At 37.6% G+C, this 27,781-nt stretch overlaps 1 protein-coding gene across 4 annotated transcripts; it reads right to left on the reverse strand.

Moving 5' to 3' along the window:
- Positions 1-582: 582 nt before the first annotated feature.
- FBXO15 (F-box protein 15) lies at positions 583-27,645 on the reverse strand. 4 transcript variants are annotated; one of them, XM_062633094.1, is made up of 10 exons: positions 27,463-27,643; positions 24,152-24,265; positions 22,159-22,263; positions 17,853-17,975; positions 17,222-17,431; positions 15,116-15,245; positions 12,690-12,772; positions 11,333-11,478; positions 5,645-5,769; positions 583-2,014 (listed from the first exon to the last, which is right to left on the reverse strand). In XM_062633094.1, the coding sequence occupies exons 1-10, from the start codon at positions 27,600-27,602 to the stop codon at positions 1,745-1,747; spliced, it is 1,446 nt and encodes a 481-aa protein (XP_062489078.1). In that variant the 5' UTR covers positions 27,603-27,643; the 3' UTR covers positions 583-1,744. The 4 variants fall into 4 exon arrangements, with proteins under 4 accessions (XP_062489078.1, XP_062489076.1, XP_062489079.1 ...); XM_062633092.1 differs by having other exon boundaries at positions 17,733-17,975; positions 27,463-27,642; XM_062633095.1 differs by having other exon boundaries at positions 17,733-17,975; positions 27,457-27,596.
- Positions 27,646-27,781: the final 136 nt, after the last annotated feature.

The following is a 27,781-nucleotide window of genomic DNA, read 5'->3' on the forward strand; positions in this document are numbered from 1 at the left end:
TGAAATTAATTTTTAAAGAAAAGTACTTAAAAAAATCCAAAACTAAACAAAAAACAAACCCACAAACACCAAAACCAGCCCACATTGTAAATGTAACAAAACTTCAGCTAGAATGAGCAGTGACAGAACTTTTACTGGTTTATGGCTGCTGAGCACCCACTGACTTTGGCAGCTTCACAGCAGGTCACAGAACATACTTTCACATCTCAAAGGATCAAAGCAACCAGAATAATTCTACATCTTCATTTACAAGCTTAGCAATGAGGCCAGCAACTGAAAGAACTGTGGGACTGAACTACTATTTCCTTGCTAAAGGTGGTTCCTCAAAGGTGCACCAAGCAAAATAAAATCTTGACTGGCCACCTGTCTGTGCAGCATGAACTTCAGCGCCTGTTGTTCTGGCATTCATCACACCCAGTTCACTTGTTAAAAACATTTATATTGCTTCAAGGGATCCCAGTCATCATAAGCAGTGAATAAAAAAGGAGACAAAATGCAGCTGATAATGCTTGTTATACTGGATAACCACCAAACACAGAAATGTTTCAGTTTCTTCATTAGGCAACATTATGCAAGTCAAACTAGAACTGAATCAGCTTTAACTTTATTATCTTTAAAGGTTACATGAAGAAACACTATAGTACAGATCTGCTACTGTCTCTGTAGTACAAAGCACAAGTGCTTACACATGAACATTGCTTGCATGAACCAATTCATGTACTTAAATAAAGGAGAGAAATTTTTTTAAGGTAATCACTACCATAATAAAGGCACAGAAGTCAATATTGTTGCGCTTTTTTTTCTTAACAGACTACTGTGAAACTACACAAATTTGCTGCGATTTGTAACATGCTATGAAATGAGACTAGAGTCCTATTATCATGTCATTCTGGGATTTTTTTGTACAAGGAGTAGATTTGGTCCTAAAGTTACTTCAAGGAACCTGAAAGATCAGGCACATACATTCCATTTTTACATGAATACTTACTCCTAGATAAATGGTATCAGATATGCATTGTTTCCAAAACAACTGAATATTACATACGTTAAGAGCAGACATCAGTTCAGCTGTGCTGATAATTAGCACGCTTATTCATAGGCCAGTATAGGAGGCAAGCATCAAGAGTCAAATCAGAGAGAAGGTCAGAACAATAGAAAACAGAACAAAAAGGAATTTAAAGAAATTTCATAGTAGATATTCTATTTTCTTAACAAATGCCTTAAATGCTATATTGTTTAGATCTGTGACTTTCTGTCTGCCTTTTAAATCCTCTACTAGAATACACTGAAGTATTTTCTGGATAAAAGAAAATAAGTATTTCTGCATTTAACAAAACCTTTCAAAACCTGTTATTTACCAATAACATTCTAAGGAATCTGAAGGGAACAGCACACATGCTGTTTTACTGGTAGACATAAAAGTTAGTGTTCTCAAAAAAAAAACCTGTGGCTTATGTAATAAGGCACCTTCACATTAAGTACATATGGTGCTCACAAGAAACATTAACCAAGGTAGTAACAAGTATCTATAAAGAAGATATTCCTAAAAATAATCTAACTATACCCAGTACCAGAAACAGACCAACCATGTGATGTCCAACAGTGAAGAAAACCACTTACTTGTATCAACATGTCTCTTCAATCCATCCAATGTCACTTAAAACACCCAAAAATACGACTGCACTTGCTACTGAAAAACTTGCAGGAACAGTCTTGCTTACAGGAAATTACTGACCCAGTTAAGTCAGTAATTTGTTCCAAACCAGTCATTTACCTTTTTGATGCTTAAATAAAGCACCAAATTGACTATAAAATACTCCTTGGTTTCTTCCAACCACACCAACTCAACATAGACTTTACCCTCTGAATCTGCATAGTCTGTGGTATAGATACGACCCATGTAATCATAAAGACCAGATGCCTTGGAAGACAGATCCATGCAGACCGGGGCACTGAAACACCAGAAGGGCTTTCCAGTTTCATCCAAGAGAGTAACATCCATCACATAGCAGTCCTATAAACACAAGCAGAAGAGGTTATTTCCCTGTGCCATGGCACAGTAAGTAGATCTGTCCCTGATTTTAGGAGACATATCAAGGATTTAGAGAGCAATTTTTGGTACAAAGGCTAAAACCTCAAAATATAATTGACAGTGCCGCACTGCAAAGCAACAAATACTTATTTAGAGGTTTCCTACAGAAAGCAAAACTGCAACCTACAGGCATCAAAAACTGTGTTACAGAAGATAGCAATGTCAACCTACTTGAGATATTATTTCTTAAACACTTTAGCACCTGTGTTTCTCAATTACTAGTTACCTTGCCATTCAGTATTAATAGTCCTTTCAACATCAGAGAAAGACCTAAGTTTAAACTCAGGTGCTAAAATTGTGTGAATGCAGCAATATTTGCAAAGATACTCAAAGAGACTATCCCTAAGGCAGTGCACACACACGACAATTACCCTTATATGTCAACTATAAATGAAAGCTATACAGCACTTTTTGAATGGCTGCAAGCTACAGTTCCCTAAAAGATAATATTAAGGTATCTTTCTACCCTCCAAATAATTCTTCCTTCCAAAAAGCCTTGAAAATATTTCTTTATAATGCTACACAATTGCATCAATTTCTAATGCAAAAGTCAGGATGTCAGCTCTCAGCCACTTGCAAATGGATGGTTTCACATGTGCCTTAAAAGCATGTGGACTGTGTGTCATGGTTAATACCAGCTGTTACCTAATCTTATGAGTTCTGAATCACTAAATGGATCAGATTATCTTTATTATGCTGTATATATGCATTGTGTGCAGGAGTATCATATGCTCCAAAAGCATAAATAAACCAACATCATATATTCCATGCTGAAATTTGGAATGCTTTATTTCACCATACTACATAGCTGTGCTTCCATTGCTTTAACATTCTTTCACTATTACCATACTTCCATCAAACAATACAGAGCAGATGGCACAAACATAAGTAGTAATGTCATACATACAGTTTTCTTAAGTTTGGTACTGTAGATTGCTGAAAATAAAAAATCCAAAACAAATCTGATGACCATTTAATATCTTATATAAGCCATAAATTCACTTGAAACAAGGAAGAATTACTATTCTGTGGTCTGACATCTTGCATATGAAAGGTCAATTATGAAAAATAAACCAGGGTGGCCTTAAGTATTGGGTTTTGGTTTTTTCTTTCCATATATTTCCAACTACCTGTACTTCAGCAACTCTTTTTTTATTAAAAATACCCAGAACTGCCAAAAAATAACCTCTTTTTTTTTAAAACAAAACAAAACAAAAGCCTTAGAGTACTGGGCAAAACTCAAATAAATTCAAAGCAGTGGCATGTTCTGCTGTGACCTATATTATTTGGCCTTCACAAGTTTCAAAAGTTTTACAGATTCATGTTAAATGCCAAATTGAATTCTACCCTCAGCTATCTGTTGGTACGTGCAAGCTCTCACCGTAAATGGTTAAAAAAAAAAAAATTAGTATTATTTTTTCCTAGAAACAAATACTCAGTAAACCTTTTGGTGTAAGCACACAGGACAAGGCTAAACTCAAGATTACAGCTATAGCTCTCTGTTTCTTCTGACAGTTAATTTGCCAGATTTTTACGCACTACTCATGATTATTTTTCATGTAAGTAAAAAACCTGCCAAGCAGCTGTAAATCATTCAGAACTATAGAATGGTTTTAGCTGGAAGGACCTTAAAGATCATATAGTTCCAACCCTCCTGCTATGGGCAGGGACACCTTCCACTAGACCAGGTTGCTCAAATCCCCATCCAACCTGGCCTTGAACACTGCCAGGGATGGGGCAGCCACAGCTTCTCTGGGCAACCTGTGCCAGTGCCTTACCACCTCATTATAAAATAAATAAATAAATAATTTCTTCCTAATGTTCAATTTGAATCTACCCTCCTTCAGCTTAAAACCGCTGTTCCTTGTCCTGTCACTACAGCACTTGGTAAAAAGTCTCCCTCATACCTTCTCATAAGCCCAGTTTATACTGAAAAGCCACAATAAAGTCTCTCAGGAGCCTTAATTTTCTGGTATCTGCTCAATGGCACCAAAATATCCTAGCTCTTTAAGCAAATTAAGCATATTCTGTAATTAAGTGTCAAGATCTTACTAACTTTAAGCATGCAAATAGTTCTAACAAAATTAATGGGATACACAATAAAAATGAAGTAAAATTAAACTAATTAAAGTCTGAATTTTTTCAGAAGCCTGAATTAGCACCTATTTTTCGTTATGGTTCTCAGTGAACATTCATGGCAATCAAAGACAGATGACAAACAATTCCTTTAAAAGTGTTTTCTTGTTAACTTGAGTTCCCTCTACTCACCAATATACAATATTTTTAATAAAACACATACAGAAAGAGTTGTTCTTTTGAAAACAACCAACCAACTCAAATAAGTTCAGTGTAAACTGAGAAAGAAATGCAAGTGAACAGATTTGCCACTATGCAAACAAGAAGTAAAAACATCACTGCAAGCAGTTAGAGGAAGCACTCAATGGAAACTGTAATTCAAGCTCAACTGCAATTGATGTTCCCAACCGATACTAGTAGATTACTAAATTTTAAAAAAATTTAATATGCCTCATTGTATAGGAAAACTGGCTGACACTGTAAGCTATAAAACAAGTATTTGAATGGCTATGAGCAAAATATTATGTTATCAAACAGTATTCTCTTCCACACTTATGCAGGATTAGCAGAAATGACAGTTTTATTAATTTTTACTTTTTTCAAAGAAAGTGCCAAAATTTAAATCAAATCCTGAACCAGATAATTTTTCAGTTATGCTTAAGTTACATCTGTCAGAATTTTTGGTACTTCTGAAATATTCAGGTAGATGAAATACATTTAAAAATACCTGCTTTCACCACTACTGCAAAATCCACAGAACTACTTTCAAACTTTCTTTAAAATGATTCTTCTAGGAATTCTATGCAAGAGAACAAGTGAGAATTCCTCTCAAATATGAACGGTTAATCCAGCTGACCCATATACATGACTCAAGGCCAAGGTGCTGGCTGCATGAATGTGGACTGTATTTCAGCCTGCGTCCAGCAGCATTTTAACATTCTTCAACAGTTTTCAACCTTCACTGTGCATACATGCTACAACAGAATCTCAGAGTACTTCTGGGTTTCAAGATCTATTGCCTACAAAGAAACCCAAGCCCAACCAAAGAGAAAGAAAAAAAAAAAGAAAAAACTAAACACAAAACAAAACAAACAAAAAAAACAACCACCACCAAAACCCCTAAAACCATTACCACCCCCTGCCAAAAAAAAAAGCACATGGGCAGTAGGTTTTTTGTCCAGCATTTCCAAACAAACAGTGCTGGTCAGTCACAGCATCTTTGCCAAGTAGAAAGCACTGGAATTGTCACACATGTATAATGGGTCTATCATGCAATGTAAACTCTAAGAGAGGAAGAGTAAAACTTTTTATCCTCAAAATTCACATGATTTTTTGCAATATTTGAATCGAGTTTTTTTCCTAATTACAGTCATCTTCCACAAATACAATAATTTCTAATTAGCATATTTAGGATGCATAAACATAATTCTGTTTTGAGATAAGCACTTCCAGGAATAAAAATTATTTCTGACTGACCTTTACATTGCCTTTAAACACATCGGTTTCCCAGGATAAGCCAGGTGTCCCAATAAGAGGTAAGTGCTTCGTATTATCCTTTAAGCTTACAGCTGTGAGCTTCAAATATTCATCGGCAATGTCATCTGAAAATATTAACAATATATAACATTATAGTACTACAAATCAAACTAAGCCCAAGTATACCACAAACTTTCTCTCTGCTCGTCTTCATGTCTTTGGTTTCCTCCAACTCACCAATATGGAACCCCAACACAGAACATACACCTACAGCTAGATACCAAGCATGTTACAGAGAATTTAAGTCATGGTTCAGGGCTTTCATTCTGAGATCTACAGTAGAAGCAGCAGATAAAAAAAAACAACTGGGTATATTTGAGTATAAAAATCTGAACAGCACCTAAAGGACTTATGCAAGAATGCAAGGAGTAAATTCCATGTTCAGTATTTCAATTTCATGCCACCAGTGCCTCCATCACTGCCCACTCTCCAAAAGTCAAGCTCAAAACATAACACATAAAGTAAATGAGATACACACACCACCTCTTTTTTTAAATCTCTCTGCTCTGCCTGGTAACTCAACCTATACAACAGGGCATATGGATAACTATTGGTTCTGCCTGGAAAGGATATTGCATCATTTAAACTGACAGCAGTACGCTTTGATTTGAATCAAGTGTTTAAATTATGTGTTTGTTCATTTTTAAAACAGCTTTCCAAAGGCTCATGTTTTGACATAATTACTTTGTGATTTTTTTAAGTTATTATGATTATTTTGTCACTACACATAACCATATGTGTTTGGTATGTCTTCCTCTTCCCTCAGAATAGATCAACTTTGCTGATTATAACTTGGGGTACATCACAACAAACAAAATCCCTGGCCACAAAGACAGGTGTGGGGAGAAAGCACCACAGTGTGACACAACCAGATTTCATAGTAGGACATGCCTTAAACAAATTTCCTTGAACAAGAGATAATCTCTTAAAAGAGCAAACGAAAGCACCACAGACCTCAAAGAAAAAAAAGAATAAAAAAACAAAGGAAAGGAATTAAGTATCTAGGACTTGCAGAAGACACGAAGGGAGACAAGAAATTCCCAAGAAAATACTGCATTTCAGGATCCAATAGCAGGCCCTGGATGGTTAGACAGTAACTGAAGGAGCATGTACAGGTTTAAGGAGCAAGTGGCAGAGGTGAAAAAAAGTGTTTTGCCTGTGATTCTCCTTCAAACAAGCCCAAGTAGCAGTATGAGGCTAAAGACAGAAGAAGCAACATCAAAAGGATGCCTTTGAGTTAAAAAGCTAAAGCCTCTGTGAAAGAGCAGCAAAAACCTCTGCCTGGTGGCTGCTGAAGGCAGACAGCTGGAGGAAAAGTGACTGAAAAAGAGAGCCCCCAGTTTACCACAGAAGCCAGAAACTTCTCTGAACTGGTACTGTGGGGCCAACTCCCAAGAGATGCTTGGCCATAAACCAATGCTGGAAAGACGTTGTTCACAAGAGGGGAGTCCAAAGAATACTTACTGTGGGGAGGAAGCAGCCCAACACCTGACAGAAGACAGAAGCAGCAGGTTTTTCAGTACAGACCCTGTCTGGAATAAGAGTTTGAATGCACTGAAACCAACATGACTATGCCCGGAAGTATTTTGTATGGTTGAAGGAAAGCACATCACTCCAGTGATAATCGTTCTTTCAGTGAAGTCCTTGAGAACTCAAGTGAGGAAAATGTAAGCAGAATTCACTTTCAGGACCCAGCTCAAAGTGCAGAAAAGGATATTAAGTTGATACCTGCCTAAATGATTCAGTTCTAAAACTCGGTAAATCAAATCCAATGATAAGATTTTGTTCCAGATAAAAATACTTCAGATAAATAGTCAAGCTTTACTGAGTGAACACTGAAAGCCCACACTTAGAGTTGAGCTTCTATACAAGAGACTTTAAACACCATCAGTCAACAAGCACTTTTTCCAAAGCACCGTTATCTGCAATTCAGATTCAAATGCAAGCAGCTGTCCCTGTCACCCATCCAAAACAAAAAAAAAAAAAGCAATGGACTAAAAGCAGATTGAAAAAAGCATACTGATAATAACTTAATGAACCCCAGGACATGACTACTATTGCACGGCATTAATAATATGAACTGCTGCATTGCTAGCTGGGTCACCTGATGAAGGTATAACCTATACTGCAGTTACTTCTTAACTTTAAGCCAGAATTGGAGATAGGGAACACAGATCAGGAATCTACAGGTCAATTATTATGGATTAGTTAATCCAGTCCTTCACTTATTTATTTTTTATATAAAAGCTCCATTGTAAACCTCCTATCCAGAAGAAAGGAAAAGTATGCCCAGAAATTAGCAAGAAGCTGAAGTGCTAAGCACTGAAAACTCCCTTTCCTCTTCCCAGTCAGATGAGAAAAGGAAATTAAAGGACAGAGCAAGCTATGTTAAAAATACAAAGGCAAACAGACAAAGGAAATTGGACAAGTCTTTTTTCAGTCTTATCTAGAATTTGTTTCATTATCCCTTTTTAATATCTACAGTCCAGAGTTTATGCAAGACACATAATAGCAGCAAAGCATCCCTTTAATCAGGTTAATATAGGTTATAGGGAACAAATACTTCCACATAAAGAGAATACCAATACAGAGAACTTATATCACACAGACAAACCTCAGGGAAAGAAGCAAATAGTCCAGTAGTTCAAAGGCATTTATTTTAGCTAAAAGGCAAGCAAGTCTGTTTTGCTAACCAAGCCTTTATTGCAAGTTGTAATCTGATTGTTATTTTCACAGGGAAGGCTGTGCTTAACACGAGTTCTGGTGGCGACAACTGGCCTTGTTGTCATGCTGAAATGGTCATTTAAACTTGCAAATCAATCTTCAAGGTCAAGCAAAAACATTTCAAATACATGATGTGACGTTTTACAAACAAATCTTAAGATCTCTTTAGACATATAAAAATCACCCTATTACATTTTACAAGCACAACGTATTGACTGACAAGGAATAACACTGAAAAGCCAAAGTTTAGGCTAACATATGGCTACAAACCTATGCTTAAAAAAACTGGTAACCTAGGTAAATACATTTCAAGAATGTTTATGCAAAAGCTAGATGCAGTATCATGGCTCCTGAGTCATATGAAAGGCCTGTCGCAGCTTCCTGACAAGAGAAGTTTTCTAATGCTTTGAATTCTATTTTAAAGTATTTAGCATATTCACCCTATAGTATCCATCAACAAGACCATATTACCAATTCTGTTTAAATGGAAGGAAGCATAAAATAAAATGCTAAAAACCAAAGGAGTAAAAGAGTGGCAAGCCAGCTAACTACTGCAGTGCAATAAAATACTGCAGTATTAATACAACAAACATCTTAAGCCATATATACACCATCCATTTGGTTCAGTGAACTGTGATATAACTTCTTTAATTTAATGCTGAGAACTTTGAAGAAAGAATTGAAAATAGAGAAACAAAATTAAGCACAACATTAATGAAGACAGACAAAAAGAAAACTAGATGTGAACAGGTAAATCAGTTATTCTGCAGAATAACAAATGGATATTCCCTGGTAACGCAGAACTGTCTGCACCTTCCTGATGGAAGCAAATAAGTAAGTATTTGACAACCAGCTGACAACTGCTCTATGTCTTAGGTTATGGAAACTGCCATTGGCATGTCACATCCATAATCTGAAATACATCTGGATTGCATAGAGCATTTTAAGAAACAGCAAGACTTCCTTCTCACAATGCCAGAGACCTCCATGTTTCAGAGCCCGCCCAGAGAATGGGACAAAGAGTATCACTATAATGGAGCCTAAAAGCAAAATGCAACCCATCAAATACCACCAGATGGGACAAACCTACTCTGATGGACACATTCAGAAGCACCATGTTTACCATAATGAGCAAAGTGGACAACAAACTACCATGAAGATATGTGAGAGCAGACAGCCATAAGATGCCTCACTACATCATTTCTGAACACAAATTATGGAGGAAATCAAACACTTTCCAAGAGGAATTATTATGCAAGTACGCGGAAGGGTCTAGATGACAAATGAGCTTATTGACTACAGAACCATGGCTTCAGCTGGCTGATGTCCTCTGAGAAAAGAACCTAATGGCAGTCACACAGCTAAAGGACACAAAAATAAAACAGTTCAGAAAACACTGGCTATGATATAACAGACTGCCTAACTGGGAAAGTAAGATGGCACCACAACCGTATCATGGACATTTGCTACAATTTGCATAAACATCAACTTAACCTTTAGCAGAAGTAGCTTTTAAACTGCAAAAAAGTGATACCAACAAAATAGTGTGCCACATACTGCTTTCTTTTGTACAGCTGTACTGCTAGGAGCATAAAATTTTTAGTTTAGACAACAAACCACGACATTCACCTTAAAAAAAACAAAACCAACAACAACCACCAAACCCCAAAACTCAACTCTCTGGCCAATTTACAGATGAAATTACTTTTTTTTTAGGGTATAAAGAGGAGTCCTGTATTGAACAACACCTCAGGAGAGATTTCTATTGCTACATGGATAGACTTTCACTGAAGTTTTACCCTTATAAGTATTTCTTTATTTCAAGCTTGCAGCTTTTCTGGAATCTGAAAACATACACGTTTCAAATTCAAAAGACTACAACACTCCACACTGTGCACAATGCTACAGACTAACAGTTTTTGGAGTCATCAGAAACAAATTAAAAAGTGTCACACGGGGAAATTTGCACTAACACTGTAGAAACACTGAAGCCTGGTAACAGTGCCCTCTACTGTCACCAACAAAACCAGTATTTTCTGAAACCAACAGAAGGCTCATTAGTACTGTTAGCAAAAAATACGGGGTGAGAAGTAACTGATTTACAGTGTTTGATTTTAATTGTTCAAGTTTACTACTGTCTCTCTTGACAGAAAGACAGCTGCGTAGCTGTAGGCAAGACTGTGCTGAAGTTAAGTCAAAAGAGAGATCACCTCTATATATTTTGCAAAACTAGCACAACTTTTAAGTTGGGCTGTACCTGAACAAGGATAGCCAATCATGTCTCATTAAAAGAAATACTAAGAAATGAATAAAAGCAGCACAGTTAAAAACAGTCACTGAAATTGCTTATCACACAATGAAAGGATGTCAGAATAGACTACCCTAAGTTGATCTAAATAAAAGCTATAAATCCTAAAGTTCTCAGTATCTTCTACAAATGTATTTAAATATTTAATCTGTCAATGCACCTAAAGTATACTTGAGAAGAATTCTACAGAAATAGGTCTCCAAAATGTATGAGGACAAACTTACTTTCTCTTATAGTATACAAGTGGAAGGAACATCAATCTACACCAAAAGCTATGCCACTGCATTATTAATTCAGGACTGAAGCAAACAAAAATATCCTGACAATCTGCAGAACTTGTATCTCAGGCCTGACACTATGTCAGTTTAATAGGCAGATTTCATACAGAGCAAGTTTACAGCACCACACAATGTACTATGGAGATATTAAAAAAAATAAAAAAATAAAAAAAAAAATCACACAATGAAGAAAAATACAGCTTTCATTTAAAAATCCATTTCAGTTTCTCCCCTTAAAACAAAAATATTGGATATAAAAGGAAAACATAACAGCAGGGATCATTTTAAAATCAGACCTTACTTTTCTGCCAACTCTACCTTTTCTGCAGAAGAGGCTCTTAAATGTTCCACACAGGTAGGTGCAGCTTCTACCGTGCATATCAAGATGTAGACTGTAGTCATGTAGTCCATATTCTGGGTCAACATCATCCAGTAGAGGTTTATGAGGTGGAAGGGCATATTTACTTTAAAATAATAATAATAATCATTAACAACAACACTAGAATTAAGCAAGGGGGAAAGACTTAACAGAAAGAGTAATGAGCCTACCTTAGGAGAGGTTCTAAGAGGGGAAAAAATTATTAGAAAAATCAAACATCTCTAATTCATCATACTTCTTTTAAGCTAATACAGTGTCTAATACTTCTTATCAGCTGTCCAGCCTAGCCAAATGCAGAAAATACGGCACTCAACCTTAAAAGGTACATCTGCAAAACTCCAAAATAAAAATTTGTTTATGGAAAAACAAACAAACAAACCAAAAACCACACACAAAAAAAGAAAAAACCAAAACCCAACTAACAAAAACCACATCAGCTTAACTATAAATCTAAAAGCTACAGACTTCCCTGGAATAGCAGTTATTGAAAATTTTCTCTGTGTCTAACCTAAGAGAGAAACTACTATACATGAATGACCAGAAGAGACCAAATCCCAGAGGCAACTGAGCAGCTCCTACATAGGATCCTATTTGGTAGCAAGGGAGATAATGTTAAGTATTTCTGTGTGAAAAGAGCCACACTAAGTTATAGCCAGCATTTAAGACTACCAGTAGATCCTACAGTATCTGAGCAGAAAGCTGAGGGGAAAAAAATGAACCCCCAAAAACATCCTCTACAGGTAAAAAACCACCATCATTTTAAACAGTTTACAGTGTATAAACAGGTATTACATTGTACACTGGAATATACACATATGCACAAATACTGCATAGGAAATCCAGCTACTTTTTCAATAGGGCTGAAAGATAAATGCAGGCACCTTGCCAGTTCATCAGAATTTTTTTCTTCCCTCTTGCACAACTAAAGATAATTATCCTACTTCTTAAAATGTCTCCCTCTTTTCTAGGTCTTTCAGATAGGAAGAGGGAATAAGACTGCTTGAGAAAAGGGAGAAAGCATGTGCAGTGTATTTCTAACTTTTTCAATATAGCAAGTACTGGTACACTTGTATGACTAAATTATCTCCTTAACAGCATAACAATGGTTACATTTAAGTGTGAAAATACTTCTCCGGCTTTGTATGTAGTTACTGTCATTGTTGTTTATATTAAACAAGCATAGTTAATTACTCCCTAAATATAAACCTCTTACCAGCAGCCAATTTTACCTGTAAAACTCAAAGCTTTATTCAAAAGGTTATATTTATTACCCACAAAGGAGAACCCAAAACTTACACAGTAGCAGAACCCAAAGTGCTTCTCTCAAAAAGTTGATGATAATGAAGACTCGTCATAACAAAAGCAATTTCATTTTTCTCCTGAAAAGTTAATTAAAGTAGATGTATTTTCATCTGGCAAGACTTTTTCTTCATAAGGTCTTCCTGAGCATTAAAATTCATAGATAAATGCTGCTGCTTATAACTCAGCCGGTTACTCTAATAATGTTAATAACAGCTTGCTTTAACACTAAGACTCCTATTACTCCCTACTATCTACTGCTACAAGAATACAGAATATATGTAAAAGGTCAGGATGGAAACTAGCTATGCTGGGGAAAAAGTTATCAGCAGCAATCCATGAATTGCACTTCTCTAACTTCTACTTACCACTTTAAACCAGATACTTAAAAAGAGTCAAATAGGCCTTCCTCCCAGCTCCTAAATACCTAAGCATTAAGCTTATTTTGTGTAAGGAATTATCTGCAAAGAGGCTAACATCAGTGAGGAATACAGAACTACTCAACAGAAATATTGAATATCAAAGTAAAATCCCAAATGTCTTACCAGATTCCATGCTACTGGGTAAACGGTAAGATATACCTTCTGTAGGCCTATATACTTCAAAGAAAACTTCAGAGCTCAACATGAGAACTAAACAGAGCCAAAGGTACCTGTTTACTTCAAGAACACAGAATGCTAGGATTTCAGCTTTAAAAAAACAAAAATAACAATGCATTTTTAAGTTCTACATTTGCAAACACGTAAGTCAACAGCAAAATAAATTATTCACTGCCAGCAACCTATTTCTGTTCTGAAAAGTGGGCAACTGTTATTTTCATCTCTCTGGGTTACCAAACAGAAAACTGCATCCTCTACTTGAACTTTTTTTCTAAGCTACCTCTTTAGCTACTTCTCTGCACTTTTTGTAATGCAAAATTACATCTATAAAGGATGCAATGAGAAAGATTTATCAATCACATAGAGTCTCTCAGTCTTTCTCTATCCAAACACGAAAAGGCCCACATAACCTGTCCTTGGTTGTCAAAATTACTAGCATTAGCAATTCTTGTTACACAGCTATGTGTAAAAAACCAAGATGTATGGCATTTATGATTATCACACCCACCTACACTTAACTGCCTAATGCTACTCTCCCACATAAATGATAAGAACAGCTGTTCAGAAAATTAAGCAGGAAAAGTATATCAGAGCAAGGCACTTGATGCTTAACAACTTTGTAGAACTTAAGTTACGACTAAACCGTCTCCAGGTGCTGAAAGAATTCTCTTTCCAAGCATGGGAAGGGGCAACACATCAGCAGGACAATAGGGACAACAACATATGGACACAAATCTACTAAACTGAGGATACAAAAGAAATGGCTATTCACTTATCAGAGCTTCTCACAGGTTGAGATAACTCATAAGAGGTTCATGCAGGTCAGCCAGTCTCCTTTTCTACGAAATGGACACCTTTAAGAAAGAGTGAAACAAATATTCCTTTTGTGGTTTGAAATAATTCCTCTGGTGATTGTGCACATTTGAAGTAGCAAGAGTTTCCAGCTAGAAATGAGACATGGCTTAGATCAACTATTCACAAACTCCCTCAGGGAAGTTCACTGCCAGTGCTAAATATTATGTCTATGTCATTAGCATGGCTGGAAGAGGAGTAAAGGGCTGCCACCTCTGAATTCAGTCCAAGAACTGAACACCTGAGACAGGCTTCCATAGAACCTAACTGTATGCAATTTCAGGTAGACAATTCAGCGCTAAGACACAGGTTCCTTTACAGGAGGAATCTAATCCGGATGCTCTGCACTGCTCTCTAAAGACATTTATCCCCACATACAGCCTACACAGACTAACTACTTAACTTGGACACTTGACAGCAAGAATTGAATATCCCCAAAAGGGCAAAATGTACATTGCTACTGCTGGAGCATGCTATGACTATCTGGCAACGTAGATTAAAGGAAACAACTAGCAAAGTTGCCTTGTGGGAATTCATTGCTTTGAGTGATGGGGACAGGGCAAGGCGTGAGTTAGGGGAAGAAGCACATCCCTCCTGAAACCATTCTCCTTAAAATGTCTTTAGGTTATCAAACTTTGGCATGTGAAGAGTGCAAAATAAACACAATGGAACACAGAAATAAGATTAGTACAGTAGCTGATATACTACGAACCATAACTGTTATTTTTCTTAAAGGTGGATCAACAGCTCTTTAGAATACAATAAATCATGAACTAGCTGTCCCTACCTGCATTTCCTTGTTATTAGTTTAGACAAGATCTTTCAAAATACAAAAGAAAAAAGGAAGGTGGGGAAAAAAAACAGAACTAAACCCCAACCTCCTCCCCCCGAACTCCCCAAATCCCAACTACCAGACAAAATAATGTTTCTTCAAGTCATAATACAGTATCAAAAAAAAAATGTTTATATTACCTTCCAAAGTCCTACTACAAGTCCTGAATTCAGACAGAAGAGTCGGACAAGCTTATCAGCACCAACTTCTACACTTTTTTCAGTCAGGTTAGCCAGATGATATTCAGCAATTAAGGAACGATGACGAGGTCTTTGAAAAGAACACACAGAATTCAGCAACAAGACTATGTCTCCTTATTTATGAAAAGCTCAGCCTAATCTCATTTTTTAACTCTGAATACTGACTGACTGCACAAGATGAAAATGATTTTGAAAGCATCCAGCTACAAATTTTACTTCTGAACAACTACAGCATTCTAGCAGGATCTCAACACCTAACAAGAAACAAAAGCCACCACAGGATGGCCTAATACAGAATTATAGAATCATAGAATCAACTAGGTTGGAAAACGCATTTAAGATCATCAAGTCCAACCATTACCTCAGGACTTCCAATATACTACTTAAAAAAAAAGAAGAAAAACTGATCTATTTGCCCAATATTTTAAAATGGCCCCAGAATTACTCTATAATTTGTTTTTAATACTATATTGGTACTAGATGGAATCACTGGACATCTGTCAGTATGAAGCTAGGTACTAAGAAGGTACAGAAGCAAAATTCCAAGGAAAGGATCAAACTGCACCTATAATAAATTAAAAGCTTCTCTTACAGGAAGCTTTCTTTTTCTTAGAAAATTGTTTCTAGATTTTGCCTGTAATTAAAGCAAATTAGCTCCATAATATCATTTAACTAAAGGTCATACCTCACGGGCATTGGCTAATGACACATAACAAAAGAGCAGAAAGCAGTCTGTGTTACCTATTCAGAATGGAGAAATAACCTTTTTCTAAAACCTTCTGCAGATTTATGCTCTTACAATATTCAAAACTGCTCCCAGCTTTCCCAACAGTTTCAAATAGTATCACCTACCACTACACACTGCTAAGAAAACAGCAACCAACAGGAAATTCATCACTTTACCTTGAACGGTAAGATTTGGAGAGGAGATGGGACATCAGCCTCTTCTGGTTTTAAGTCAAGCAATCTGGTATAAATACAGGGAATTTACCAACGTCCCTGCACTAGCTCCTTATAGTCTTAACATTCTCAGTAACATTCTGATATTTGTGAAATCATTACCTTTGTGTATATTCACAAGCGCTAAAAACTTATAATTCTGTGAAATAAATACACTAGCTGCTTGCAAGTTTTATTTTACTACTTTCTACACATGAATCAACATCTTGGTAAAGCAGCTACATTTTCCACATAATCTGACTGCAAGACTTGAGTAGCTGACTACACAAAAGGCTTCTTGGCATTTTTTTTTTTCTTTAGGTAAATACATTGCTTATTCCTGAGGAACCTTGGGTTTTATATGCGAGCAGTTCGTTCTTTTCAGAGTTATACTGGCTGTGGGTTTTGTGTAAGAAGCATGCAGCTCATACTGCATACACTAAAATGACAGGTAAGACACAGATGTGGTAAACTCCTTCACAGGAACCAAATACATACATATCTCAAATACACACTTTTAATTTAAGCATCCTTTCTCAGAATATCATGCCAGCAAAATATTGTACACACTTAAAGTACAAAACAACGGCTACCCCACATGGTGCTGTAGGCTACTTTATGTGCATGTTCTTATATTGTACACGTAGCCAAATACAGAGCTCCCTAAATTCACATACATACCTATCAGATAGAAAAAAAAAATGTTAGCAACACAGATTACCTTATTGTAGCCACATAAACATTGATGTACTGTCTCTATCTAAGCTTCTCACATTAAATCCTCCTAGATCTACATGTTTGTTTTATGCTCATTTGCATCTATGCCTTAGATTCAGCTTTCCAAGGCAGGCCCTAACAGTCTGTATCTTGCATGCCAGTAGCTACGTTAACCTAAAAATTAATGTCATAGCTTGCTGGATTATACCTATTTTTTGCTAAAAAGCTCTACCAATGAAGAGAAGGACATAGGCTTTGGAAGAAATAATACAGAGAAGCTTTCTCAGAAAGAATTAACTTGTTAAGTTAAACCAAGTTCAGGTAGCTCCTTACAGACATATTATGAACCAACTACACTAACCCTCCCCCAAAAAAATAGTTAAAACTCACCCATTCTTGCTGCGAGCTCTGCTTTGGTCAGGAAGCAATGGTATAACTCCAAATAATTTTAGGGTTGACAGGATGTCTAAGCATGGCCAATCTGTACTATACCAAAGTATAGTAACAGATGTATCCTTAAATGATAGGTTTGCTTCCTCCATTACGTGTTCCTTTCCATTTCTGTCCTTTAGAACAATTATCCAACTCAAGCCAGAGGCTCTGTTATTTAGAAATTGAGAGGGAAGAAAGGTGTTTTGGAAAAAAAAAAATAAATAAGCATACAAAAAAAAATAAAATTCTCAAAGTGGCAAAACTTAAACTGTGCTTCCCCAGAATTTTCACATTTCTACTAACAGCTACTTACACTTTTCGGGCTAGGTCATTTATAGGCTATCACATTTCTTCCCATTCTGAAATACATTTTATAACTCTATTTCCGATCTCCCCATCATTTCCAAAGCCATCAATATTCTGTACATTGCTCTTGAGTAAACACCTCATGTGATAAGGCATTGCTTACTTCATAGCTTCTTTGTTTTTACATGGAAGACCTGTATAAGGATCTACAGGTTTAACAAGTTGCATTACTCTAGTTTTGACAACAGCTATTTGTTTGAAGATATATTCTTTCTTCCAGTACCCAGGCTTTCTATCATGTAGAGCAGCACAGCCCAAGGAAACAGTTTCTGTTTGTTTGGACTTCATTTTCCAGATTGTCTTTTTTGGTTGAAAACAACTGGAACAGATTTTCAGCCAGATTCCACTGAAAACAGAATAAAGAGGAAAACCACATAAATTTCAAAAATAGTTATCTAATTATTCTTACACGCTTGTCTCAGCTACCACTGAGCATGTTGGCAGAAACATATAAAACCCCAGATTATTAGTTTTAGCCAAGGAAATGCAAAGGTGCAGTTGTGTACTTCTCCACTTTTCCCCATTTTGACCTTCCAGCATCTTATATGAGGTCGTTTTCCCTGGTGCAAACATGAAGGCTTAGGAACCAGAAGATGCTAGGTGTTAGCATTTCTCATGGGCTTACTGGGTTACCTCAAAGAATATGTAATCTCTGAACACGTTTCTTGTTTGGATTATGTATACCAAATGAAATCTACTTACAACCTTCCGCTCTACTACAGGGATAAAAAAAAAACCACAACCCTAAAAAATATGCAGTTCTTACAATAGGCCAATAATGTTGACAAAAATCTCAACTACATATACAGAAAATGTTTGACTACTATTTTAGAAAGCAGAATCATCAGATATTGGGAAATTTTATGCATCACAATAGCACACTAGAGTGTGGTGGTTTTTAAAAGGCCTTCCTTCACCTTATGCTGCCACTTTACACTCACTGAAGCAGATTAAAAAAAAAAAAAAACAACAAAAAAAACCCACCCAACAAAGCAAAACAATATATATCTGAGTGAAAGCTAGAATGACGAAACAAAAGGAAAAGTAAGTTTTGTCTGTCTTCCTGAAAATGCAGCATCCACAATGAAGCTCAGAGACAGCATAGCCTTACTCTGCAACTTAAAGGAAAACTGATTAAGGTTAAGCAGTTACTTCTGAAAATTCCACCTCAAAACAATTCATCTTCCTCACACAAAATCTGCTAGTAGAAAAAGTGGTTTAATACTTCTTATTCAACAAAGACAATACAGACCCCTCAAGTTTCTCACACAGTCTAGCTGGAAGCGGGGTAGATGAAGACAACTAGAATCACCTACATTTGGTGGTGGTACCACTGTCATGTCAATCCATCCTGCACTCTCTTTTGAAAAGCTCAGAGAACAGACATCTTTTTTAAGAGATCAAAGAAACATGCAAGAGGAATGATGGCTTCACCTCTTTCCAGTTAAGAAAACTATGAGGTCACATTCCCCCCCGCCCCGATACTCCAGTATCTCTAGGGCAATTCATGGAATATTAAGTACAAGAACTTACAGGAATTCAAACAACAACCTGTGAATAAAAGTTTCCAGTAAGTTTTTCAATTTTAAAGTGCTACACAGTCTACCTAGCTGCACTAGAGAAAATTAATAGCAACAGAAACAAATTCTCAAGAGAAATTCTCTACCATTCATCAGTAAGATTACCAGCCCTCACTTATCCCCAGGCAAACTTACACTAATGTGCTTTGTAATGCATTTTTTCTCCCCTTAAAGAATTAAAGCATTCAAGGGCTGAATCCATCCCACACTACCTCCTACCAGTGAAAACCACCCTCATTTCATCAGCTGCTGAGACCACATGCCAAGAGCTAGGCTCTTTGTTACCTATGCAGAAAAACTCAGGAATTATGCAAAAACCTTCCAGGCTGCTGCTCTGCAGATATATGTACAGTCTCATCCTGACACTTTTTTAGTCAAAGCTGTTTAAAACACACAGATCCGTAAGTTTCTGTGACAGGTAAAAGGGGGTTCAAAGTCAATATAAGCTTTCAATTTTCCTTTCCAAAGTCTGAGAGGGGGGTAGGATATATGAAGAACAATCCCATAAGTAAAACAAAGGCTTAAGATACTTCAATTTTGAGCCCATAAAGGAAAAAACAATCCAGTTATCAGATAGTATAAAACATTTCCGATGGAGGGAGGAAACTGTTATTTAACTTCAAAGCAGCTAAGAATTGCAAGATGATGAAAACAGAGGAGCAATGTCCTTGACACAACATCATCAAGGGAAACTGAGCAGTGTATCATCCAACTGGTCTTACTCAGCCAAAAAGTGCACTAATATGTTCTCCTGTAACTCTCTGCTGTGAACTAGAAACCCCTTCCCAACACAGACATGGGAAGAGATACTCAACAGCTGGCTGCTGAAAAGCCAGGGTTTAGTAGTAAGCACTTCCTGCATTTTGAAGGTACAGTCTCGGGCACTGTATGCTGAAGGAAGACAGACTTACCACCAATACCTACCACCCTTCTCCTCACTCTCAGTTACATATTGCTTCTTCATTTCCCAGAACAGTATTCTGCAAGAAGGTGAGAAATCAGTTCAAGAAGTTCAAAAATTCAATCAGGGCCGGGAGGCAGAGGAGAAGAAAAAGGGGGGACCTGGAATCGCAAGTGTTTAGGGAGGTATCACTGTCCACTCATCCTCAACTTCTGAAGAATTCAGGGCAGACAAATCAAAAAAGGCATCCAGTAGGGAAGCACAGATTTGCCTCTTTACAGCAGAATACACATCACTTCTGCTTCAAAGTATTAAGTATAATATTCATCTCAATGCCTCTTATTGGACACTGTAAACAAGCCAATCCAACCTCTTACTGCTAAATCAAATGCCAGAAGTGAACATGCAGTCAGTCATCACTTGATGACCACAATGGCAAAAAGATCATCCCCTATTCTCCAGCTTCTCACTTCCTCTTACACAAGCACTTTCTGCTGGTGATCAAAATCCTCAGGCTTTCAAACAGACCATCCATGTGAGCTTCCTACACTGCATGATAGGAAGGCTGGAATAATAACATACTGAGGTAAGTGGGGTGCAGAAAGAGCGATCAGAAACAATTCCCTGCATTCAACATTTACATTGAAGACTTCAGTGCCAAGGAACTGCTAAAGCAGAGACATTATTTGAAGGGGCCAAAGACAAAGCGCTGTATTTGGCAGCACAGATATATCACGATGAAAGACTAACGGTCCTACTGCATCAAGGATAGTATCCTGCAATATCATCAAAACATACTCTTTCTAAAAACCAAGATCAGATCTGTCACAGAGATATGAAGGAACTTTAATTAAACCACAAGATTCAGGGACTCAAGAAGGTCCATAGAAATCCAGCAGGAGGAAGTGACCTAGTCCCACTGACAAGTCAGTCTTCTAGATAAGGGAAAGTTATCTTCCTCAAAACCCATTTGTGCACATACAGTAATCTCTGTTGAGATCAGAAAATGGAAACAGACATTGCTGAGATGGAGACAGATGAATTGGCTTCCATGAACAGCCTCAATGATTTTATCCTACCTTACTATCCTGAAGTAGAAAATGCATAGAGATATATAATCTGTGTCCACTACACAACTGTTATCTACATGTAGCTGCTGACAGCCTCAAAAAAATTAATCTGGATAATGGCCTTCCCTTCAAATTCATCAATTTGAAAGGTGTCAATGCCAACGTTAACCGATTCATTGTACAAGTTCTGGCAAATAAGTGAGAAATGGATGAACACCAAGATGCGGCAGCTTCCTATACAGGAAGACATTTTCCGATTTAAATAACACTAATTCAGCAGAATCCTACAAAAAAAAAGAAAAGAAAAAAAAAAAAAGAAAACCCACGTGTCCTAGTTATCACATACCAACTAGGTCGTCTCCTGCTGATACTTTCACAAAATCATCATGATACTGGTACAATCAATCTGTGAACTCTGTATAAGCAATTGTTTAAAAAACATGGCAGTATTTATCTTCGCCCGTTTCAGTTAGAAATCACCAAAATTTGACAGAAAGAGCAACAGATAAAACATACTAGTGACTCCCCTGACTAAATCAAACCCTCTGCAAAAAACCTGATGGAAAGAGCTAAATGAGGAAGACTTCAAAATTATGAAAGCTATGACAATTCTAGATAGCTACTGGCTACACACCAGTAAGGACTACCTGAACTAAAAAGCCTGTGCAGCTGCATGTGAATACAAGCAAATATACGCAAATAATAATAACAAAAAAAAAATAATAGCTACATTTGAAAACACTGTATTTAGTTTTCGCCTCGTAACTCCCATTAAACTGAACAGAGCTTGTACAGCTAGAATTCCATAGAACACATTGTACTGTGAGCTGTGCAGTGTATTTTCAGCAGAGTAATTGCCAATAGGTATATGCATCAGTGCTCTGGCATGAGTGAAACTAAATTAGAAAAGACTCATAACTCAGGAAAACTCAGCTGCTGCACAATTAAGAGTAGCACTTATGCTTCCCTGTTCCTTACTTGTCATTTGCCAGATGATAAAAGTGCCTATTCACACAACCAACAGCCAACAGGGACACAGCATCCAAATAGGAAAATATCTTTATCAGCATTTCTGATGGCATGCTGGAAAACAAGAGAAAGAGAAATACCATTAGACTTGCCTGCAAACCCCAGAAAATCCAATGGCAAAGAATTTTAATTCTAAACCAGAGCAAAACAAGAGATGGAAACTATCAGCTTGTAAATAACGTATCAAAACTCACCAGAAATGTTAATTTGCAGAGTTTGGGTTCTGATTTGTATCTCTAGTACAAGACATTTTTTTAAAAGCATAACCTATTTAAGTGGCACAGCACAATTACATGAAAAGTTATAGGTTTGCATTTTCATTAAACTTTATTAACTTTAACCCATTTTGACATGAAACTAGCTCATTCAACTTCAGTTTCTCACTGCTTGTAACATGATTTTAACACACAGTCCACAACCACTAGCATTTGCCAGAACTGCCTATACTCAGCCTCCTCCTCACTGTGGCATCAGGGCTTAGGATGTACCAGGACATAAATGTCCTAGTCAAACAGTAAGATTGTGATCGACCTCACAAAAACCTTCAAACCATATGTGCTCAAGGGTCTCAGACAGTTTTCATTTATGTCAACAGAAAGATGCGAAACACAAAATAAGAGCTGAGTGGCATTTCCTGAACATTAATGTTTCTGTGCCCCTGTAAGGCTGCCTGAAATACAAGTGCCAGCCTAAGTACAAGCACAAAATAATCTGGAGCTGAGCCACCGTGATTTTCCTATTAACAGATAGAAACCTTATACCCTTAGAGTAGTATCTGGTAACTGCACAGAGTTTTTAAAAAGACGGATTTTATACTCTAAGTTTTGGAGCATGACAATATGGTAACATCAAAATCACCACTGAAAATACAAGGTGCTGTGAAAGTCAACACTTCAGCTGTGTCTCTTGTCCATTTCCCACTGTCATTTACAACATTTGTCGATGTATAATACTCTATCCAGAAGCACACAGTTTTCAAGTATGGAATAAATGCCAATACACCAAGGTTTGTATCAAAACTCAGAATCCTAGTTGCACTAACATAGAGATGATTGTGCCAAAACCTGCACAGTTATTATGCAAAATAACTCAAACACTGTAAGCTCAAAGCAGTTACTGCATTTATTTCAGAGAGAATTTAGAAATGATCCCTTAAAAATCTGCAGATTAGCTAAAATAGTATGCTTGATCCAGAATTCTCAACAGTGGGTTTTACAACAATATTATTTTATGTTTGAAAGAAGCTGAGAAAGTTTGGGGTTTTTTTCTTTCACACCAAATTCACAGTGTAAGGGATTAAACTGTCAATCCAATGGGAAACAGAGACATGGCTACACAGGAAGTTACAAAATGTACATTAAAAAATTAATTAATCTTTCCTGTAACATATTCTCAGATGTCTTCTGTAGAAACCTAGCTAATTTTAAAAAAGGAAGAACACATGACTACATGGAAAGTGCCCTTTCACTGTCAAACAGGAAGGGAAACATCTACCTTGCAGCAAATATGGAGCAGCCACTCTATTCCTCCCCCCTCATCCCACTCCACCAACCTAAGCCTCTCTATACAAAGCAACAAACATCAAGAGAAACATCAAGAGAAACACTGAAGTTTAATTCCAAGCTGGCTTTTATCGAAGTAATACAATAACAATTTTTATTCTTGAGGAACAACACAGGCCATGATTTGCAAAGGAGCCGCTAAAGTCTTACCGACATACTTCATATGAACTTAGAAAAAAAAGGAGGCGAGGAAGAACATGCCAGATAAGATCAGAAGGTCAACACAGGATCAACAAAGAAGGCCAGGAAAGCAAATCTTCCCTTTCAACTAAAAATATCTGATATGGAACTCTCCATACAGTAGCTGTAAGCAGTCAAAAGATAACATATAGTCTACAAGGGGTGTCCCACTCTTACTCCTAAACTGAAGACATACTCACCTCTCAATACCCAAATTAGACTCTGGTTTTATGGAAGGTGTCAAATACAGACTTTTAATTCCAGCATGTACAGCTCTAGAACCTCCCTGAGGCCTGGCAGCAGAGCTCCTTGACCTAGTTTTGAGAAGCAAAAGCTTTTAGAAATCACATCATCACAAAAAGAATAAATATGCATACTGTGCACACCTAGACTCCACATCTCAAATGAGACAGGATTCAGGGAATACACTATATGAATTCCCTGAATATTTGCGAAGTCATTATTATCAGTTCAGAAATTTGAACAGTTATCACCAAGTTAAAATACCTGACATCAGGAAGATGCCAGATTTAAACTCATAGGTGTCTCTCCTACGATTAATTTGTTCCAGTAGTCAGAAGGGAACAGTGTTGCACCACCAAATCAATTTGAATTCAGTAGAAATCCATTAACATTAGACAGCTGCACCACTGTAGCCATCATAATCATGTTCCAAAGTACTCCAGAGATGCTTTTGAGCCACTCAAATTTGTTAAGCTATTCAAAGATACCAAATAAAACAGTACCTTGAAACTTTCTCAAAACTGACAAGGCTCAAATAGAATTCCTTGGACTACACAACCATACTTGTGTACAGACTACAGAACTGCATTTGAAACAAAATTAGTCTTATTTCAGACTTCCCCTTGCTAAAGTACCCACAAATCTGCACAGTAAGTGGTAGTTTAACAGGCAAAATGGTACCAATGTTCTTATGGCCTAGTAACAAGCAACAGTTTTGACAAAAATTACTTTCTTTTACTAAAGAAAGTAACTTTGTAATTTTAACACAAACAAATTCTTAAAATCCAACTGGCCATACATTTTTTCCAAGTTTCCTGATAGTAAAAATTTTGGAAGCTGTAATTGCAAACATTGTCACTCAACCACATAAAAATATTCATATGGGAGTTTCAAACTCAATCAAATCCTTAACAAATAATACCCACTGATGCCACCAAGCAGACAGAGCTCCCCATACACTTTGTTAGCGATGATTTGTATTGCCAAGTGACTTTCCAACACCTGGTCAGTCCAGCTCTGGGTTTCCAACCAACCAATTAAATTTTGGGAATGAAATTACAATGTCATTTTTAAGTATATGGATACCACACACATTTAATGCACAATGTTCTTGAACTGAGATTGGTTTGTTCTCAAAGAAAAATAAAAATTAGAAAGAACAACTTTGACCGACATCGTCAATTGCTAGGGAAAAAAAAAAAAATAGATAAATAAAAAAAAAACCTTGAAATTCTACTGGAAATTGCTGTAAGCATGACACAAAATTACACACATTTCAGCTTGGCTGAAATGATAAGACTAACTTCACTGATAGGCTGACAAAATTAACAACTACTGTATGTCAAATATACCCTGAAGGTCAAGCAAATGTTTTACTCAGGTATTATTATCAAGAAGTACACTTAATCGATAAGGCTACAACTAACTGCATTTTTCAAAAGCCCACTGAAGGGATTCAGGGATGTAAGTCATGTTCAACAGCAGCAGAACTACCACTTCTGGATCTTTCTGGGAAGCACGTCCCAGCCTATTCTGCTATCTACGCTGAAAGCACAAAGATACTTAGTTTGGGCAAATTCTAGAGTGACATACCTACACAGATGCCAGGTACAAAAGTAATTTAGATCAGGTTCTAGATCCAGGTTTTTACAACACACTTTACTTGGTACAAGCATAACTTGCATTGCCTCTATTCAGTCCTTCTTGCTCTCTTTTTAACCACTCCTTGCACCCCCTCTTCTTCACTCCAGCAAGGAATTTCTGAAGTAAGAGAAATGCTGCCTACACATGCCTTGAAAACTTTGATATAGTAGTATCCACCACTTTTGTAACCTTCGATTCAAAACAAGTACTGAATTTTTGCATCTTCCAAACTGAAAATTTTCTTAAGGTATGCAGAAACAACAGCAAACCCTAAACTATTTTTTTGGAATGCTGTCTGCTAAGACTTGAAATCATTATTAACAAAACACTTTCATGCTGTATTGACAAACCTTGCCTGCCCAAGTTAAAAATCAATGTTACTCCCCCTCTTTTAGAGACTTCTAGTAACAAACAAGATGCTCCTGCTTAGAGGCAAAACAATCTCAACTGCCATTTCATTAGCTTTCAATTTGTGGGACTCAGTTTTGTACCGGTATTTATACTTTCACACCCCGTAGTACTTGCAAATTACTATTGGGGGTTTTGCTGGCCAGGGAACAAAACTATTTCAAAGAAAGCTTTTAGTGACAAACCCTGACCCCTGTAGAGGTTAAATGCATACCTGGGGATAAACAGAAATGACAGCAATGTTTTGACATCGTGTTTCTTTTTCTCTACTAACAATTCCAAAGGCTTTTAGAAAGGTGGGTATTAGGCATGCCATTTACAGGTTAAACAAATGGGGGGAATGAAACTGCTATAAAACCCAAGGTGGTATGAATGAATTAGCAGAAAAACCTGCTTTCTCAACTTTGCCTCTAAGATTTAAACTTTTGGAAGCTGAACCTTTACTGTAAGAATTAAGCTAATCACACCTTCCACAATGAAATCCTCCCATGTGCTACAAAGGCCTAACTACCCTTAACATACATACATTAGCCACAAAGCTAGCTAGTACTTTGTAGAAGGGCTACTGCTCATCACCTTCAAAGCTCATCTAGTCCAGTTCCCTGCAATGAGCAGGCACATCTTCAACTAGATCAGGTTGCCCAGAACCACATCCAGCCTGGCCTTGAATGTCTCCAGAGTTGGTGCATCCACCACCTCTCTGGGCAGCATGTTCCAGTATTTTATCACCCTCACTGTAAAGAATTCTTTCCTCCCATACAGCCCGAGTCTTCCCTCTTAAAGCCACTGTCCCTCATCCTGTCACAACAGTCCCTGCTAGAAGCCTCTCCCCACCTTTCTTATAGGCCCCTTTTAAGAACTGAAAGGCCACATACTACTACTTCTAAGCTCAAGCACATGCTAAGTTTAAGCCCCACTACCCAGACAGAAATCAGGGCAATAAACCTTATGTACACGTGGAATGCTCATGCTTCCTACAAGGTGTCACCTCCACAAAGACACTCCCTCCACAAGGCCAGGGAGAGGAGAGCACTATAGCCATAAAAGAGCAGGCCTGAGTTACGGCGAGTTCAGGGCTTCAAACCACAGCCTTGAGACGGGTGGGTCGGGGTTCCCTGACCAGCAACAGGAGTTAAACATCAAACCACTCCCTAAGGGCAACGTGCCAAAACACGAGCCGGCTGCCTTTCCCCAGGCCCGGCAGGGAAACCATTACCTGGGCCTGACGGCCGAGGGACCAGCGGGGGTAAAAGGCGGCGACGGCAGCCCGACCTCTGCGGCACCGGGAAAAGCTGCCACGCCGGCTGCCGGCGTCGGGCTGCACTCACGCAGGGGCCTACCACAGCCCGCCGCCATTGCCAGCTCCGCCCAGGGCCAGTGGCCTCGCACCAGACGGGAGGGAGGGACGGGCGCTGCTACCTCCTACGTGACGCCGTAGGGCGGGCCCGGGAGCGCCGCCGCGGGGAAGCTGTTGCAATGACGTGGTGCTGTTGGTACCCACAAGCTGCGGGAGCTTTCACCCCTAGCAGTTTACT

This window comes from Pezoporus occidentalis, unplaced genomic scaffold (assembly GCF_034315485.1).
Source record: "Pezoporus occidentalis ecotype Australia unplaced genomic scaffold, CSIRO_AGI_Poc_V1 ctg4, whole genome shotgun sequence".
NCBI classification, from domain to species: Eukaryota; Metazoa; Chordata; class Aves; order Psittaciformes; family Psittacidae; genus Pezoporus; species Pezoporus occidentalis.

Excerpts from the sequence above, each read along its gene's own strand:
- FBXO15 (XM_062633092.1), bottom strand. The coding sequence starts at position 27,602 with ATGGCGGCGGGCTGTGGTAGGCCCCTGCGTGAGTGCAGCCCGACGCCG. Across the intron at positions 22,264-24,151 it reads TCTAATTTGGGTATTGAGAG|CATGCCATCAGAAATGCTGA; the intron begins GTGAGTATGTCT and ends CTTGTTTTCCAG. Across the intron at positions 17,976-22,158 it reads TATCATCTGGCAAATGACAA|TGGAATCTGGCTGAAAATCT; the intron begins GTAAGGAACAGG and ends TTCTGTTTTCAG.